The 19,757-nt window shown below is 39.8% G+C and overlaps 1 protein-coding gene across 5 annotated transcripts in view; it reads left to right on the top strand.

Annotated features, from left to right (window-relative positions):
• The window catches only part of TRA2A (transformer 2 alpha homolog), a 50,261-nt gene that overhangs the window by 2,331 nt on the left and 28,173 nt on the right, over positions 1-19,757 (top strand). The window contains exons 1-3 of one of the 5 annotated variants that reach the window (XM_054020181.1): positions 3,847-10,303; positions 10,583-10,716; positions 18,126-18,225. The exons of 1 other annotated variant lie outside the window; for it this stretch is intronic. In XM_054020181.1, the coding sequence (XP_053876156.1) occupies positions 18,193-18,225 (33 nt within the window). In that variant the 5' untranslated portion in view covers positions 3,847-10,303; positions 10,583-10,716; positions 18,126-18,192. Of the gene's footprint in view, positions 1-3,846; positions 10,717-18,053; positions 18,226-19,757 lie in introns of those variants that run through there. 3 more of the 5 variants (XM_054020178.1, XM_054020177.1, XM_054020180.1) reach the window with 3 other exon arrangements.

The following is a 19,757-nucleotide window of genomic DNA, read 5'->3' on the forward strand; positions in this document are numbered from 1 at the left end:
AGTGTGTGCCATTAGTCTTACTTCAGTTCTTTTGGGAGTACACTTATCTTTATTTCCAGTGATGATGAAATTTCTTAACCAGCATAGCAAATGGCAATGTATTTTCCATTTTATGGTCTTCCATGCAGCTGAACGCAATAGTAGAGAAAATTAGTGATATGTTTACTTTTGTTCATATATATCAGAACAGAAAACAATCACAAACACTAATTCCCGTTACTCTAGGAGTATTCTAAAATTATTTTTCATCTTTTCCTTTTGCTTTGTGTAAAACATTATTTTATAGAGGCAATAAATCTGTGCCTTGCGTTTTCGCTTGTGAACGATTTTGAAGATCCATCTGTTGACCACTTCTCCCAAATCCTAAACTCCAACAAAAGTCAATTACACTAAAGTTAATTAAAAATAAAATTGAAGTACTGTATGGTGCTGCTTAGTTAAGTACGTGTTCTTCACTACTTCAGCCCAACCAGCCATACCTTAATCATCATGTGTCCTTGATACATGCATTTCTGAATGTTTTACTATGTTTTAAAATAATATTAATTGAACTGAATTACCACTGTTGTGGATGTCATAAAAGCCTAGCTATGCTAAAGTAGCTTTAAAAGTGTTGCAGACTGCCTTAAGAATTGCACAATGTGTGATAAACCATACAATTTAAAATGACTTTCAATTTAAAAAAAATCACACTTCTCTCTGAACTTATTTTATGTACTATTGCTACGAGCACTTAAGTTTACTGTACTTGAAAATATTAGAAAAATAATTCTCTAGCTTTCAGTTTTTACTTTGCATTTGTATGTATATATAGTCAGTTTTACTACTTTCCCTGTATAATAAATAAGACTTATAGGGGTTTCTTACCCATCCACATTGTAGGCTAGAACACACACACTAAAGATAAATGTGATTTGCAAAGCCACAAAATTGGGAAGTCTTGGTGTAGGAATATAGGCCTACATGAGACCTAAGTAAACTATGATTTTACATAGGTTAAAATCAAAACAAAGTGGTAAGTCTGAAGCATGCAGCCAATAAAAATGAGAGGGATTGTTTGTGTTAAAACTTATAATGGTCCTGGAAATATCACTGTTACCTTATTGAGGGTTTGAGCTAAGAAATGGAAATAAAGGAAATGTGGTTAATTGAGCACCAGGTGCAGTAAATAATAAGTTAGAAATGGTTAGTCAAGCCTTGCAGCTAGGGAAAAATATGGCAAAGTGAGATAAGGAAGTATGGTGCAGCCCTAAACTGCTTCAGCTGATTTTAGCTAAGGTCCAGTAACCAGCAGTGATATCACTTAACTTTTTATGCAGGTTCGTTGTCAGAGTTTTCTTTAGTCTTCTAGAGACATGGCATGATAGGGGAAGGTGTCTCCCGACCCTGAACTTATTGTAAGCATGTTGGCCAATGCTTATAACTGTATTATTGTTAGGATATAGGATATAAGGACATATTCTTATATTGCTCTTTTGGATGTAACTTGCACCAAGTGGCCTTTGAACCAATAAAGGAATGCTTGTGTGGAAACTGAGTCATGGCAAACCTTAATACAATTAGTGAAATTTCCATAACTTGGCTATTTTAGCAATTGAAGCTATTTAAAATTATTTTGTTGAAGTTGAGTAGATTCCCAGTTGATTTCTCTCTTAAAGGTGATCTAAGAGGAAAAAGGGGCATGTGCATTTTTTATATATGATGTGTATCAGTGGTTCTCAAACTATTGTACTGGTGACCCCTTTCACATAGCAAGCCTCTTGAGTGCGATTCCCCCTTATAAATTAAAAACACTTGTTTATATATTTAACACCATTATAAATGCTGGAGGCAAAGTGGGGAGGCTGACACCTCACGACCCCCGTGTAATAACCTCATGACCCCCTGAGGGGTCCTGACCCCCAGTTTGAGAACCCCTGACGTATATGGAGGACTAGGAAAGTGTTTTAAAAGAAAAAAAAATCCTTATTGTTTGGGAAGAGGATTTTTATTCATAGTGACTAAATCTATTTAACACTTGATATTTTGGATAAATATATAAAGGAAGGCTTTATTAATGATTAAATAGCCTCACCTTTTCAGTTAAGGTGCTAATTGATGTGGCAAACACTAGGACCTTCCCAAGTGAATATGGTGGTTGCTAATTGCAATACTAAGGAAGTCTTCCTTTTCCAGCTTCCAGGGGATCGTCAAGAGTGGACTTTTTGTCATATCCCTGGATTTAGGTCTGGTTTATAGTTCCATTTTCTGCTCAGACCCTAGGCCAGGGGTTCTCAAACTTCATTGCACTGTGACCCCCCTTCTGACAACAAAAACTACTACACGACCCCAGGAGGGGAGACCAACGCCTGAGCCCCCTGGGCGAGGGGTCCAAAGCCGAGGCCCTAGGACTTCAGCCCCAGGCGGGGGGGCCTATAGCCTGAGTCCCGCCGCCCAGGGCTGAAGCCTTTGGGTTTGGGTCCCGGGCAGTGAGATTTTGGTTTCGGCCACAGGCCCCAGCAAGTTTAATGCCAGTCCTGGCAACCCCATTAAAACTGGGTCCCGACCCACAGTTTGAGAACCACTGGCCTAGGCTCATGTACTCACGAAAGAACTTTTTTCATTCTGGTAGCTCCAGTTTGGCCTTTGTTACCTTTTGGTTCCCAAAACTGTAAGTAAGATTTTGTCCTCCCTCAGGTAAGGGGAGTATTGTTTCTTGTTTCAGGGACAATACTTCACTAGAATCCCAGTTATCTATGTCTAAAAGAATGGTTTTATATATTATGTATGAGACAACATGGATTGAGTAAATTGTAGTATTGCATTTTTAACATACTCTGCGTATAGGATGTTTTCGGAGTGAAATAAAGAACATGAGTTTATTCACCTCTTATGCAAAATTTGTGCAAATTCTTAGTAAATTACAGAGAATTTAAGGTTTGAGTCTTTGTTCCCTTCACGTTCAACTGGTTGTCATTAGCAACGTATTCTGCATCCAGTCAGTGATGTAGTTTCATAGTGAGGTTTTTCAAAGCAGTGTACAAACTACACTCTAAACCAGTGGTTTTTAACCTTTCCAGACTACTGTATCTGTTTCAGGAATCTGATTTGTCTTGCAGACCCCAAGTTTCACCTCACTTAAAAACTACTTGCTTACAAAATCAGACGTAAAAATACAAAAGTGTCAAACTACACTAATACTGAAAAATTGCTTACTTTCTCATTTTTACAATATAATTATAAAATAAATTGATTAGAATATAAATATTATACTTACTGTACTTTCAGTGTGATACTTGAGACTATTTTTCACTTGTGAGCCTTATCTGAAGACTGAACCCTGCCGCCTGGGGCTGAAGCATGTAACTTGGCTTTGCAGGGCCCCCTGTGGCATGGGGCCCTGGGCAGTTGCTCTGCTTGCCACCCCCTAATGTTGGCCCTACACTTGTGACACCCCCACCCCCCCCACCCATCTCTTGATGACTCTTCCCCCTTACCCTCCCCAGCCCCTCTCACCCCGGGGCTGAAACCCTGAAGTTGGGAAACACTAATCTAGATTAATTGAGTAGCCCCTGGAAGACCTCTGAGTATCCCTGGCTGAGAATCACTGTTCTAAACTACACTCTTCCTTTCCATTTCAGGATCTCTGTTTAATTCCTAATCCCTTGATTAATGTCCCTTTCTAACCGGAAAGGTTGGTTGGTTTGGTTTCAAAGAGGTGAATAAGCCCATATTCTTTATTTCATCCTGCAAACATCCTATACACAGCAGGGGGAGTATGTTAAAAATGCAGTACTACAATTTACTCAACCCCTGTCATCTCATACGTAATATATAAAACCATTCTTTTAGACATAGACAACTGGGATTCTTTCCCTAAAAAATGGTGTCTTCAGTGGCTGTTTACCTTGCTAGTCAAGGAGTGATAGAAATTCCTACAAGATATGCCTGTTCGGTTTTTCACCAGGTCAAAGTAGGAAGATGAGAAAAAAGATTTGACTGCTAAGTTTGTCAGTACCTTTGATTTTAATTGAGATCTCTTCCTATTCTGTATAAATCCTAACATTGGCCATAGTCCAAAAAAGTGCTTAAGCGTGTATGTAGCTTTAAGCACATGACCAGCCTCATTGAAGTCAGTGTGGTTACTTATGTGCTTAAGTGCTTTGCTGGATCAGAGAAATTGTGAAAGGAGTATTGGCTTGAAAAGAATACTTTGCAGGTGTATCTTAAAAATATACAGGTTAAGGAAATCTGGTCATCCTGTTCTTTGCGGTCCTCTTATTGGCTCAAAGATAATTCTAGGGAAGGCTGTATCTGTAACCTTTGGTTGGGGTCAGAATATATTCTCCAAGGGCAGTCTACTTCCTCAGTAGAGACCAGACACTCCCAACAAGAATGTTAGAGGACAACTGTGTGGACGTATTCTCTTGCAGCTTTTGGAGATGGCAGCGGCAGTTTTCACACATGGGTAGTCCAGCAGTTCTTTGGGAAATGCTCTGATAATCCCATAGTCTGAGTCTATCAGAGTATGAAAAAGGAGGATAACTTTTTGTTGTTGTTGATTAAGTGTCTGAATATTCTTGTCCTGTTCGTTCCCTTTGGCATTTCATCTTGTTATTGAGTAATGCTGGTAGTTACTGCTAGACTACTATTCATGCCGTGGTAGACAGCAGGACTGTTATGTTTCAAAAAAGGAGATTTGTTCCTGTCTGCCCTACCTTATAAAGGAGTACTTGAAAACAATCCTTCTGCAAAAATACTCACCTAAATAAATCCTAAGTAGAGCACAGAACTTCTCTTTTTGGATATAACAGTAAATATGACTACTTCCAAAGACCTTTTAGCTCCAGTAAATTTTTTGAATACTGAAGGGTAAGGGTTTTCTATTGATAATCATGTAACTCATTAACATTGTGAGTTGAATATGTTTATCTATATTTTCTGTTGGATGATATAGTTGTCAAATTACCCTTTTTTAGCAGCAATTCATCTTCCTCCCATATATGTTGAATTACTCATACATAGCCACCTTAATATACCCATATCACATTATAGGATTTGCAGTCTTATGTTTTGATTTGTCAAGCTCTTGACAGGGTATAAGAAAAAAATAGCCATTAAGAGATCTGTTTTTCCATTTAAAGCAAAGTTGGCCATATTCTGTGGCAAGAAATTCCAATTGATCCCTGAGTAAATAACTGTGACGGAAGGGACTCATCTGTTAGCTGTTACCCTGTTGATGTCTTATCCTACAGACTCAGGCTGCTATCAATATATTCCTTAAAATCTCCTTTTCTGATCATCCATCTCCCTTTTTATTTTTCCTTTTCTTTTAAAGGGTTGTTTCTTTTCACTCCCTCTTTATTTTGCTAGTGTTTCCTTTTTGTCTGTGTCTGTCTGTCTTGGGGAAGGGTCTGGTGAAATTCCCAAGGAAGTATATAGGATTGTCCTTCCACTGGCTCCAGACCATTGATGTTTCTCCTTCAGTTGACTTGGGGTGCTATCCAGCAAGTGATGGAAGCCACATCCTTGTGCTTATCCCTGTCTCTTGTCTAGGGCTGAGCATGCTGCTACTCCCCATCAACAATAAAGGCTCATACAATACTGCCCGAGCCTGTGGTACTCCTTTTCCCTGGCTAAGTAAGAATAGAATAGCATTGTATATGATCAGAACTGTCAATCTTATTTTGCTACTTATGCTATTTCTTGTGCTAGGGAAGGACTTTGAGAACAGTAGCATAGGTGAGACTGGCTCAGTGGATTTTTTAAGTGTGTTTGGGATGGTGAAAAGAAGTCACATGACTTTTCACCAGATTAAAACCGTGATGTATGTGCAGCTCTTACAAGTGAAATGTTAGCTACATAGAAGTCTGAGACTGATTTTATTTGTTCTACATGTAATATGTATGTTTTCTTTTTAACCAAGTCAAGCATACTGCATTTTGGCACGGGGGAGGAGGAAAGGGGGGGTTATTATGAGAAATAGCCATAGTGAAATTTCATAGAATTGTTTTTCCTTCCCTGTTCTACTCTTCATGCACACACTGCTATGCCCTATTTTATCCTTTTTAATATCTCATCTCAGAAATGGGGTCCATTGATATTCATTTGACAAGCTCGTTCTGACACACTTTGGAGATGTTTAAGTGGTCAGTGAGAGGGCATAAATACCCCTTCCCCCAAGACTTATTTTTTGCCCTTACCTCAGTCTCTTCCCCACCCCAGGAAATTTGAAAGAGCATTTTTTAAATATCCTGCAAAAGATTCAATAGGATAGTTTAAGTACTCTGAAAGCTTGTTTTAAAGCCTTATCTGTACTGGAGAAAATAACATGGATTATTGGAAAGGCAACAGTCAGTGTAGCTTATCTGAAATTTGTAAGGATAAACCCCATGGTTCAACTAGTTAGTTGTGTATCAATGTAGACTCAACACATTGGTACAGTTGGTGCCCTGTTAACTGATACCTATCGGAGATTACAATACCCTCAGCTCGTGAGTGGTCTTCAGTTTGTTGATTGTGAGTTTTCTCTCTCTGCCCTTGGTGGGGCCCCCTCCCCGCCTCTGGTTTCCTCTCTTCCCAGAAGAGCCCCTCTGTATCCTTTAGAAATACTTCTGGCTCTGCATGTCCTCATCTGGTGAAGCACCTGTAGATCAGTAGCTGAAACTGTACTCTCTAGCTTGTCCACTCACCTCCAATAATGTCCCCTGCTCTGACTGTGGCACTGCTTGTTTGTGGTTCATCAGAGTGAGAATGTCAGCCATAATGTGGGCCTGCCAAAGGGAGAGTGGAGTTGGTCAAGGTGCTCTGTTAGCTTTGGAGTGTTAGGGAGAATTTGGTACCTAAGGTATTGTAAGGAGCGCAGCTACTAGTTGTGCTCTTCTTGCTGTCTCTTGAGCTGGAGAATCATCTCTGGATTGCTGTCTGAAGCATTCACTCTGACAAACTACCTGTAGTTTGTTAGAGCAAGAGGATTGACTGGTGAACCATTAGTGACTCACTGAGTAGCAGATAGAGGGGAAGGCATTAGTGTAGGTGTTCTGTCCAATGGTGGCAGTGGGATGGGAGGTTAATGGTGTTTAAGAAATACAGCCTTAACTGGTGGTTTGTCACAGTTTGAGGACCTTCAGAACAGGAGGGAGGGCATGGCTCAGTGGCATTTCTATGGAGCAGGATTTACTGAAAGGGTGAAGACAGTGGAGAGGGGACTCTTAGTTGGCAAGTAAGGATATGTGCTGGCTTAGGCGGCAGTCAAAGATAACTGTCCACATCTTTATTTTAGGGCAGCCTTTATGTGAATTCAAATCAACACAGGTGGTTTTTGATCTGCAAGGCCACATTCATTTAGGATTTGGCATGATGAATGTGGATGCAAGGGCAAAACTTAAACCAATTAGGGAGGCGAGTGTGGACTCAAGTGTTGGTATTTCCATCTGTGCTGTATAACCAGTTGAAGAGCAATAACTGATTGCTCTAGTGTAGACAAGCCCTTATTTTTCGTGTGCTTTTTAACATTTGTATGACCTGGTGGCTGCATAGAAAATTGAAATAATCCTAGGAGATTTTTTCCCCCCATTCATTAAAGATTATGTGCTAAGGAAAAAATCTTACTTCCCGGGACCGGGGTTATATTGTAGGACAACACATAATATATGAGGCTTGTGGATTATATCTATCCTATAAAATGCTTGTGTACGAAACCATCAGGTCTGCTCTGTTTTCATTGTAGATGATAAAACTTTAAAGATGCCATATTGGTTTTGGGGGCGGGGGGGAAGAGAGTTTGGGGAAAGAAGGTAGGAATGGTGAGGTCTCTGGAAAAAAATCCTTCCCAGCAGAAGACTTCATCCCATATTATGTAACTCACCAGGGGTTGGAAACCTGTTCTAGTTCAGCAAAAGACCACAAGTAGGGGGAAATATTTTCTTAACTGCTTTGCTTTCCTTAAACTATCTCATAAAGCCATTATACAGATTCCTTTAATACTTTCTTTGAAGTTCTGTGTGAGTAATGTTCTCTGTTATATCAGAAAACTGTGAATGCCTGGCATTGACGTACAGTATGCAACTGCTGATAGATAATAGTTGTCTCCTCAGCTGCAGTCCATATCACCAATTGTTACAAATTTGAAGAGGTTTGAAACTTGTAAGGACCTGTGCTCTCACTGCAACTTGAAAATTGGAACAGTTGAACTATCCTGTGAGTTTAAACTGTTCTAGAGCAAGGGATTGGACTAGATGACCTCCTGAGGTCTCTTCCAACCCTGATATTCTGTGGGTCTATGAAATAATTTTAAAACAAAACAAATGGATTATAGTTTGACCTGTATGAAATGAGGTGGTGTTTCCTTTCAAATATTTGGCAGATACATTCAGGTCAATATGGCATTAATTGGAATCCATGTTGGCAATGTCAGCAGAGTTTTAAGTTTGAATGGACAGGGATACTGAACTATAACCTCTTATACTAGAGGTGTCAAATATATAGTCTGTGGGCCACACTCTTCCCTTTTTAATTTGATTGATATGTCAATGACACTTCTGCAATTAACTTTAATCGCTGATCACTTTTATTGAGGAAGGCAGTGGGAATGATTGCTGTAGGTATTGGGAATTGCTGCAGGGAATAAAGTGTAGAGGAAAGAATAGAAGAAAAGAAAAGAAGAGGCAGGAATAGTTGTGGGCCTGAAAGGGAGCATGTTTTCTGTGTGAGCTCTGGATGTGAGAATAAGGCATGGAATAGAATAAAGATACATAAAGCCACCACCTTCTTGTGATCTCTATGGAAACCTCCCATAGACATCAGAGGGCATTCTGAATAGTTAGCAGTCTGAATGTAGCTCTCCCTTCTTTCTCTTGAATTCTTGTTGAGGTACATTGGGGAAGCTTGCTCAGGTTACATGTTATGAGGCTCAGTAGAGGATTTTAACTTCTATTAATCGTGTCATTTTAGTTCTTGTGAAAAAGTAAGAAAAGGGAAACTCTCCTCTTAAAGAAGGAAAGGCACTAAAGAAACTGACCATGTTAATTGCAGCATGAGAGATGGATTTGGAAACAGGCCATAAGATTAGAAAAGGAAGAAATACAATTAGTAAAACAGAATGAGAGAGACTGTTTACAACAGGTAGTAAAAGATATAGTAAAAACCAGAACAGAATGTAACAAAAGGAAATAAAAGAACTTGAAAGGTGGGGGAAAGCTTGCTAAAATTTATTTGTGTATATTTAATACTTCTCCATATCTAAACATTTACAATTACTTAAAGCAAATTTAAGCCACATATGGCTAAGCTCCCTGGAAAAAAATATTTTTTGGGGGGAGGTCCTATCCTGCTCTGTTTGCTTCTTTTCCTGGTTATTTCTCGTGTGTGTGTTCATACAAGTAAAAATGGCCCTTCTTGGGTTGCTTTGTACTATAATACACATTTTATTTTAAATATGGCTTTAATACTCCAGGGAAATAGAATAGCAATAAGGAAGAAAAGATAATTTAGAGAATCATTAACTTTAGATTTAGTTTGGGCCCTGTATATCTCTGTGCATAGAATTTTTTTTTTTTTTTTGGACTGGGAAAGCTCTGCTTTAACCTTCTGTTGAACTAAAAATGGCTTAATAAAAGCTTATTACAAGACTAGCATTTTAGGTATTTAATATCAAAGTGCACATTTAATATTAGGAAAAATCTATATTTTATATCAGGACATCTTAATATATTTGTGCAAATTAAGTTTTTAGTACATGTTTGTATCTTGTAGAAATTCTAAAAAATAAGGATAATTCTATAATTTGAAAGGGGAGGAGGGCAGCTTTGAAACATTTAGAGAAAATCAGTAAACTCATTGTCAGAACCTAGAAATAATACAATTTTAAAGATTTAAAAAAAAATGTTTTTATAAAATAGTTACTTGCACTTTACCTGCTGGCTTTTCAATTTTGGTAGATAACATTCTGAACTCCAGCAGAGTTTTATAATCCCTAGTGCTTAAATATACTAAATGTTCTTTTTCCATTAAGGTTAATGTTCGTGAAGAAATTGAAGAGTTTTTTCCAAGATTGTGGAAGATAAATCAAGATAAAAGAAGGCTAATGAAAAATATTAAAGATCAGAAAATTAAAATTGAATGGGGGAAAAAATTGAACAGAAGATTGGTCAGATAGAAGCACTTGAATGTTTTTTTAAGGCTATAATGAATTGTTTGAATTGGGGAAGAATACACGAAGTATGAAAAATGAAAAACTCAATGAAGAATGAAGAAAAGTAGAAAGCAAGAGTGAAGTAGAATTAAAAGAATCTGGAAGAATGAATGGGTCCTAGGTTAAGTAAATGTATGGTTTATGTTCCAGTGTCTGTATGATCAAGTTGTAGATGAATTTGCATGATTACTTAGTTAATAGAGAATTGGTGATCTGGTTCAAGTAGGGAATTATTTGAGGAAAGCATACAATATTAACAGTGGGTTAACAGACTGAAATTTGTTCTGGAGGGTATTGCCTAACCGTTTGTCTTTCAGGAGCAATCAAAATAATATAATTACGGTACTTTAAATGTTAGGAGTTAGGCATTTATATGACCAGTACCATTTGTAATACTATCTTTTTTGTTAGGAGTCTCGCTCCCAGTCAAAATCTCCAGCTGGGAGTCCTGCTCGTGTAAAATCGGAGAGCAGGTCAGGATCTCGTAGTCCATCGAGGGCTTCCAAACATTCTGAATCGCACTCCCGGTCAAGGTCAAAATCCAGGTATGTACTGATTTTGATAAAAATTAATTCTGCATCATATATCCATGGGTATGATGTAAGATACCTAGAGCTTTTGATTTTCAGTTTTGACCAAGAGACACATTAAAACTCTCCAATACAGAAATCTTTTATACCCAGTAAACAGTGGAAAAACACCAGAAATGGTTACTTGTATCTGAAGTCTTGTCTAAATGAAGCAGTAATGTAGACTGTTGCTTAACATGTTGGGCATTAATTGGGCTCTGCTAGTCTGCACTAAAATCGTTAGTGCACTTTAATATAGTGCTGTTTCAAACAGCACCATGTTCTTCTTTGAGGAGTGTCTATGTGGGTGCTCCACTTTGGGTGAATCTGCATGCCTGTGCTTGGAATCGGAGATTTTTAGTATCGGTGCCTGGTTGGGTCACACATGCGTTGTCCCTGTCTCACAGAGTACCAGTTTATAACCCAGTTAGTTCATAGTTAACTGCCCTATCTATTCCCTGTTTTTCTTTTATTAAAAAAAAAAAATTCTTCCTTATCTTAGGAGTTTAAGTTTGTTATTAGTATACCCCTTGGTGTAATATAGTTACCCTCCCTTACGGGACAACCTTATTCTAAGAGGCATGACCGGCTCTTCCCACCACCCTCTGAGGGAAAGAGCCCTTCCCCAAAAAGGACATAGAAATGGGCTCCAACTTCCCTGTCTTGGGAAGCTGCCAAAGAGACTTTCTCCGGCCTCTCAGACACATCAGTATTGACCGCACCGAGACCATCCACCTCTAAGGTAGTGGGATCATTCGATACTGTGCGAGCAAACGACCCTAAGAGGGCTGGCTCAGAAAAAAGCAAAAATGGGGAAATCCCTGCCTCGGTACCGCCAAAGCTGATCAAATGTGGCACTAAGCAGCTTGGCACCACTACAATCTATGGCACTGCCTCCTGCCTACACAGTGCATAGCGCAAAGCCCTCGGCACCGGTAACTGCGGTAAAGGCGCTGGTACCGCCGACAATACTCTCCTTGGTATCAATGCTCTCTGAACTGCAGCAATTCCTCTGGCATAAGGACCTTTTAGTCTCGTCAGCACCAGAATCTCCACTCCTGAGTACTGACCTTACTCCAGCATGCTCAGTACTGTACCAACTTACCACACTAGCCAGATCAGCTGCTCCTTTATCCAGCGATGAGGCTAATGATGATGAAGGGGAAATCTCCTCCCACCACTCCTTGCCTACCCCCACCAGACCAGGTCCACTACAACAGGAATACTAACTCATACTTGAAACTCAGGGATGGTATAGAAACCCATGGATGCTGCCACCGATGCCATTCCCACCACAGTGGTCTTATTGGGACTCCTGGGCGGTGTACTGCCAACACTGTCAGCCTCCCAGTTCACACAGAGAGAGGGTGAGGCATTCCTCATCACCCTTTGCACTTGTACCCTTTGAACCTCTGGAGGAGGCAGTTGAGGAACTGGAGGAGACTTCAGATTGAGAGTCACCCCAGGTACCAGTTTTTCATCCTCCTCTCTGGAGGAAGCTATCATGCTTGCACCACCCACAAGGGGGGGGATGACTTTAAACAGTTCTGAGAACTATTTAAGAGAATCACAGATTTATTAGAGATTCCATTGGAACAAGTTGCGGAGTCCCAACATAAGTTGTTGGACATCCTTCAGACTCTTCTGAGATTGTCCTACCAATAAACGAGGCTCTCATGGACACGGCCAAGACCATCCTGCAGACCCTGGCAACAATTCTACCCACTTGTAAGAGAGTGGACAAAAAATACTACATCCCCTCCCAGGGAATGGAATTTTTGTTTTCCCATCCCACACCAAACTCTCCGGTGGTAGAGGCTGTGAATGAGCAGGGCAGGCAACATCACTCTAAAATAGGGTGACCAGATGTCCTAATTTTATAGGGACAATCCTGATATTTGGGGCTTTTTCTTATATAGGCTCCTATTCCCACCCACCTCCTTTCCCGATTTTTCACACTTGCTATCTGGTCACCCTACTCTAGAACCACCCCGTATGATAGGGATTGGAAGTGGTTTAGACCTCTTTGGGCATAAGGCCTATTTGTCAGTGACCCTACAATTCAGGATTGCCAATTACAAGGCACTGATGGCCAAATAAAATTACACAAATTATTGAAAAATATCTGAATTTATTGATAATCTCCCCGAGGACAAAAAACCAGCAATTCAAAGCAACCATGTCAGAGGGCCACCTTCTCGCTTGACCAGTCTGACAAGCCTCTCTGGACATGGCAACACATTCCATTACCACAGCCATAGTCATGTGATAAGTTTCCTGCCTCCACTTCTCTGTTTTTCCCAAAGAGGTACAATCTACCTTCGAGGATCTCCAATTCGAGGACCCAAAGCTGTTTGCAGCCAAGATTGATGAGTCTCTTCATAAGTTAAAAGACTCCAGGGTGACTCTCAAATCATTGAGCATTTATGTACCTTCTCGAAAGAAAAAACTAGAAATATTATTTGGTGTAAAGAACAAGATCTGCACCCTACACCCAACCTCAGAGGCAATATGATTCGCAGAGACAAAGATCCGCTAGACAGAGACCACTGTCTTCTCAGCACCTTGCATCCCAACAACCTCCTTCCAAACAACGGTTTCAAGGATTTGGTTAAGGACCAGAGATCTCCCACATCTTTTATTGCTGGAACCATCCAACACCATCCATCCATTCATAGACCATCTGACTCAATTCCACCCAACGTGGAGAAACATCATGTCAGACAAATGGGTACGGGAAATCATTGAGACTGGCTATTCTATCCAATTTGCTTCCATCCCCCTTACCCACTCCCCTGTCCCTCGTTAGGGATCCTTCTCATGAACACCTACTATGACAGGAGGTAAACCATCTCATACCTGGGCAGTGGGGGAAGCGTCACGCCCAGGGGGTCGGGGGAGGGGGCAAAATACAAGTTGCCACAGGGCGCCATTTTCCTAAAGGCCAGCCCTGACTACACGATATACCTACCTTCTCAAATGGAAAAGAGTCTATATGTGATGCCAAAATAGGCAAACAATGGCAACTACCTCTCCTTTACCAGTGGCATTGGATTACGTACTAGATCTCAAGGAAATTTGGTCTCTCAGTGAGCTCGATCAGAGTACATCTCTCAGCAAACACGGCGTTTCTTCACAAAGTGGACACGTTCTTGATCTTCGCCCACCAAACCACTAAATGCTTCCTCAAAGGTGTTTCTAATCTTTAACCTGTAATACGAGCCACTATTCCATCATGAGACCTCAATCTGGTGCTGCGATGCCTTATGGTGGCCCCTTTTGAACCATTAGTGACATGTTCACTTCTCCACCTTTCAATGAAGGTGGCCATACTTGTTGCTATCAGATCTGCCTGACAAGTAGAAGAACTGAGGGCCCTCATGGCACATTCCCCATACGCAAAAGTTTTGAAAGTTACCCTATGACCATCTCCCAAATTCCTACCTAAATAGTTTCATTATTACATTTGAATGAACCCATCCATCTCCCATCATTCTTCCCAAAACCTCATGGGAACAAACACTGTATATCCTGGGCGTCCGAAGGGCGCTAGCTTTTTACATTGAAAGGACGCAGTTTTTTAGGAAGTTACTAAAGTTATTTCTTTCCATCACGGAACGATCTGCAGGAGACGCCATATCCAAACAAAGACTGTGGAAATGGATCTCCAACTGCATTGACTTTTATTGCCATCAATAGCTACAAACCCCCACTGGGACCCATACACACTCCAACAGAGCATTCTTCACATCAGTAGCCTTCCTCAACCAGGTGCCTGTTATGGATATCTGCAAAGCTAGCAACCTGGGCATCAGTCCATACGTTCACCCAGCACTATGTCACAGAGCTGCACTCATCAGATGCTCTACGACTGCAACTCCAAAGCCCCTCCCTTCCACCAAGGGGCGCTGCTCTACAGTCACCTAAAGTGGAGCATCCACAGGGACATTCTTTGAAGAAGAAGAAGAAGAGGAGGAGGAGGTTACTCGCCCTGTGCAGTAACTGAGGTGCTTCAAGATGCTTGTCCCTGTGGGTGCTCCACTACCTTTCCTTCTCCCCCTACTTCAGAGTTTTCACATCAGAGACTGGAGTAGAGAAGGAACCGAGGAGGGGGCGGTTGGTCACACAGCGCTATGTAACCACTAGAGGCGGCACGAGACTGGGACAGCGCGTGTGCGACCCAACCAGGCACTGCTACTAAAAATCTCCTATTACAAGTGCAGGGGCACAGATTCACCTGAAGTGGAGCATTCACAGGGACAAACATCTTGAAGAACCTTAGTTATTGTACAGGGTGAGTAACTGTCTCTTAAAGCACACTAGAGAACATTACAAAGATTACTCATTACAATAGATACAAAGAGAGTGTCCTGGTGAAACTCCAGTTTTTGGACTACTACGATAAAACTGACTGAAAAGTTGTGGAGCGCTCTGAGATGTACTAGTTCATCTGAGGGCCCAGCTTGGGGGGGGGTGTGTGTGTGTGTGTGTGTGTGTATGTATGTATGTATATGTATGTATGTATATGTATATATATGGTGTTTTCCTATTCATCAATTTTTTATCTTTATTTATTGTAAACTCTTCAGAGCAAAGGCGTAGTCTTGATATACTTTTGTAAAGCACTTAGAACAAGGGGGCATCATTCTTGATTCGTGGCTCTAAGCACTACCTCTATACAAATAAGAGGTATTTTGTTAATTTCATTATGATTATTTTGTACTTTTGCACTTACTTGGATTTTTATTTAGCTCTTTTTTTTTGAGTGGGGGGGAGATGTCCTGGTCTGTACACGATTTGGCAGTTTAAGAAGGGTTATGATTCATTACTATAGTTTGAACAGAAAAATAGTGTAATGGTTAAGTTTCAGGAGATTTGAGTTTTATTCCTAGCGCTGCTGCAGGTTTCTGGTATGACCTTGGGCAGGTCAATAATGTCTGTATGCCTCTGTTCCTAATTTATAAAATTGGACTGCTTCTTTTGGTCTGTCTTATCTATTTACATTTCGGGGAGGGAAGGTCTTGTATATGAATGCCATCTAAAAGTGTGTATGTGGGGGGGGCTCTAATCTCCTTTGAAGCCTCAAAGTGCTATTGTAGTACAAATAATGTTAACTTGAACTTTCAGTGTTTGTTCCCGTATTACATAGATAAAGTAGAACAGTTGCTCAGAGTTAATGTTCATGCCACTTCCCCGAAAATGCTGGGTTCCAAAGAAAATTGGTTCTAATTGCTGAATAGAAGGTTCTCCTCATATTAGCAAAATAGATCTACAAAAGTATGAGCTTCACAAAACAGATTGGTTTACTTGTTGGAAGGGATGAAGACTGTTTAGATGACGACTTTGACAACTTGGGTATGTTCGAAACTCTAGTTTACTGAATGTGACCCTTCTATCCTTTGACACTCTTTCCTGCAGTCAGTAAGGTTTGTTAAGTAATGTATTTGCCCTACAAGATATCACGTAAACATTAGTGGGGTTTTTAAAAATATTTGCTTATTTTGCCCTTATTTTTTTTCTACTGAATGCAGGGATGCTTGTAGCTTACAGGAGCTACATGCATCAAAAAAATACCCTGATGAACCAGAGAAAAAACATACCAAAAGTATCTTAGGGCCAAATGAGCAAGGGATAATGGTTCATGAGTGTAGTTGCTGACTGTTTCAAACAGAATGGATAAAATTAAATTACATAGGATGTTATACCATTTATTCAAGGTTCTCATCCTTTTTTGGTGGAGCTGTAATTCATGCTTTACCTAGCACTTGTTGCTAGGCTGGCAGGCAATTTTTATTGCTCTGCATGAAGGCAAACTGGGACTTATGGTCTTTGGAGAAAGCTATTTGGAAGGAAATCTGGAGTGTAAAGAGTATAGGAATATGTCTGAACCACAAATAAATGTGACATCGTAATTTGGGTAGCCATACTTATGCTAACTTCAGTCTAAAAGGGTTGGAATGACTGGAAGAGTAGTGTATACATTTCTTGACTGTTTTACTCATGCATAGCTTGCAGTAGCCGTAGTCCCAGGTGGGCTTGTACTGTGGTAGCTTCCCCTCCTGCCACATCCTCACTATTAAAGCTAGTGTGGGTATAACTGCCTGCACTGCAATTGCACTTACACATGTAGTATAGACATATCCTGGGGCTGACTGGTGGTACTCACAATTGGAATGCAAAATGATATTTAACCATCAGGGAAGTGTCCACAGCTAGAATCTAGGAAAAGCAGCCATGGAGGCCATTCAGAGTGATGACAAAGGTAGGAAACTTGAGCTGGAAGCTCTTAAGGGCTTTGTGGCTATGTTACGAGAATGAATATGAAAAGGTTGCTATCGATTGCAGTCACTAACAGTCAAATCTGTAGAAGCCTGAATACGACCAAACTTTAAATGATAGTGACGTTTTTGCAAAGGCCATTTCTGAGGATGATCTCTAAACTTACGTAATTGAGATCAATGACTTCAAATCATACCAAACTTGTTTCTTCATAATTACTGTCAGACAATAATTTCTGTGGTTTACCAAAACTTTTCAGGTCCTCTGACTTGCAGGTAGTTGTGAGGTTTTAGAGCATAGGTTTCATAAGGAGCATGAATGATATGAATGCCAAAAGACCATAAATTGAACCATGCAAACTGTCAGGCATTCTTTGGCTGTTTTTCTTGCACTGTTAGGCTATGAGGGTTGTACCCTACCTGTGACTGATACTTGTGTGTGAAACCACACGACTTGTAACAGTTTTGTACCATCTTACTGAGAACAGCTGGATATGTGTGAATGATGTGAAGAACAACCTACCTACCTGAAACTATCATGGTCCTTCTGGCCTTAATTTTGGATTACTGTTGAGCCTAGGCTTACCTCAATCATAGAAGTTGGACAGAAAAGCCCTGCTAGGTCAGTCCATCTCCCATCTGATGCAAGACTGTTTCTTAAAACATAGTATATTGGGCTTCCGTATCACTGCATGTTATAGATGTCATTTTATATTAACATGCTGTGTGTGTAAGCTTAGAAATCTCTAATTTAAAATATATTCTAGTTCACATGTCAAAAGTGTACTTGCCGTGTGAGTTTGTATCACATTACTGATCAGTCTCAGTGCAATTTTAAACTACTACAAATCTGCAATTGTCAATCTATAGGTACATTAAGAAGTAGAATTAAAACAATATTTTAAATGTTATTTGTGTGTGTGGTGATAGTGAATTTGTGAAATCTCCTTTAGGGACAAGTAATTTTTTAAATTTAATTTATTGCATGTATTTCATATATGTATATACATCTGAAAACTTTTTTCTTCATTGAAGGTCCAGATCAAGAAGACATTCTCACAGACGTTACACTCGCTCCAGGTCCCATTCTCATTCTCATTCCCATAGGAGACGATCTCGAAGCAGATCGTACACACCCGAATATCGTCGCCGAAGGAGCCGCAGTCATTCTCCAATGTCTAACCGAAGAAGGCACACTGGCAGCAGAGTATGTGGTATTAATCAAGGCTGAGTATTTTAAATAAATAAATGATGTAAGGTATAGCTCCCTGTGGACATTTCTATCATAAGGGAGGCTAGTTGTTTTTAAAGTGCTTATGAGTTTTTACTGTGTTTTCTTTATGTATGTGGATGAATAAGGCAAGAGAAACTCCAGGAGATGTCTGCCTCTAAGACTGACTGAAGGAGTAAGAGATTCCTGGATTGGTAATCCATGCATAGCTTGCAGTGTACTGTGTTCAGGGCACTTATGACTATTCATATCTAATAACTAAAGAAGGGCTATGATTAGGATGCATTTCTTGTGCCTTCTTGGTGAAGGAGGTGCTTTGTGGGCTCACGTCCTGGTGCATATGGAGTTAATCAGTTCTGCTAAGTGCTTTGGCTGGATGGGACGTGGGAACATAATGCAGGAATCTGCCTATATAATGGTTCCAGCCAGAGGAGTAAAGAATCTAGCCTTGCCCCAAAGTCTCATGTGCAACATGATAGCATGTAAGGGGGAACAAATCTGTTGGCATCTAATGAATAAAAGTGGCATGGATTTTTGAAGAATAAACATAAGTTTTTTAAAGTAAACTATACTTTTAATTTAGCTACAGTGTAAACATTAGTTTATTATGTATACTTATGAAAGGCAATATCTAAGTATCTCAAAGCACTTTACAAACAAACCAAACCCCTATTTTAAAGACGCGCAAGGGGGAATAATAGACAGATTAAAATTATTTACCTAAGATTAGACATTACATTGGTAGGATAGGATTATGGACTCCTGGTTCTCTGCTTAAACCCTTAGACATTATTTCCTAGGAAAGATATCTAGACTTCTCTAACATACTTGAATATGCCTCAGATTAATTTTTATCTAATGAAATTTCACTGTATTGGGCAAATACAAAATTAAAAGGATTAAAAGATGACAAGATGTAACTAAGGAGTAATTCTGCATCTTGTTTGACTTTAACATCTTGTCTGAATTAACTGGTTAGCAGGACTTCTTGAAATGTCAGTGTAGGAATTGATTTTAGCATATTTTATCAATGATCTATGGAAGAATTAATTAAATTTGCAGATGACAATGCCAAATGGAGTTGTATACACACAAAATATTGAGAATATGTGTTTATATAACTTAGAAAAATTGGCTGGAATTAATAATGAAATTTAGGAAATATGTTATCTTCTTAAATGAGGGTTGAAGGGAGAGGCAAGAGTAAATTCTGCTGCCAATTTAGGAAAGACGCTGCAAATCATTCCTCTTCAAAAAAGTCTTTCCACCATAAGACAAGACACTCACAACACTGATTCCCCCTCCCCCCTTCAACCCAGATAAAATCCCTAGAGTTTCCAAAAAGGTAACTTATAAAATCTAAAAAATTGAAAACAAAATGCCCAAGTAGAATTTTTTCTATACATGGACAAGTGCCAGAGATGCCATAAAAACCAGTAGGGATTTCACCATTCCCCTTGGTTTTACGTGAAAGGTTTCTCACATACTATGGTAATAGGCAATATTAA

The sequence above is a fragment of the Malaclemys terrapin genome, chromosome 2 (assembly GCF_027887155.1).
Source record: "Malaclemys terrapin pileata isolate rMalTer1 chromosome 2, rMalTer1.hap1, whole genome shotgun sequence".
NCBI lineage: Eukaryota > Metazoa > Chordata > Testudines > Emydidae > Malaclemys > Malaclemys terrapin.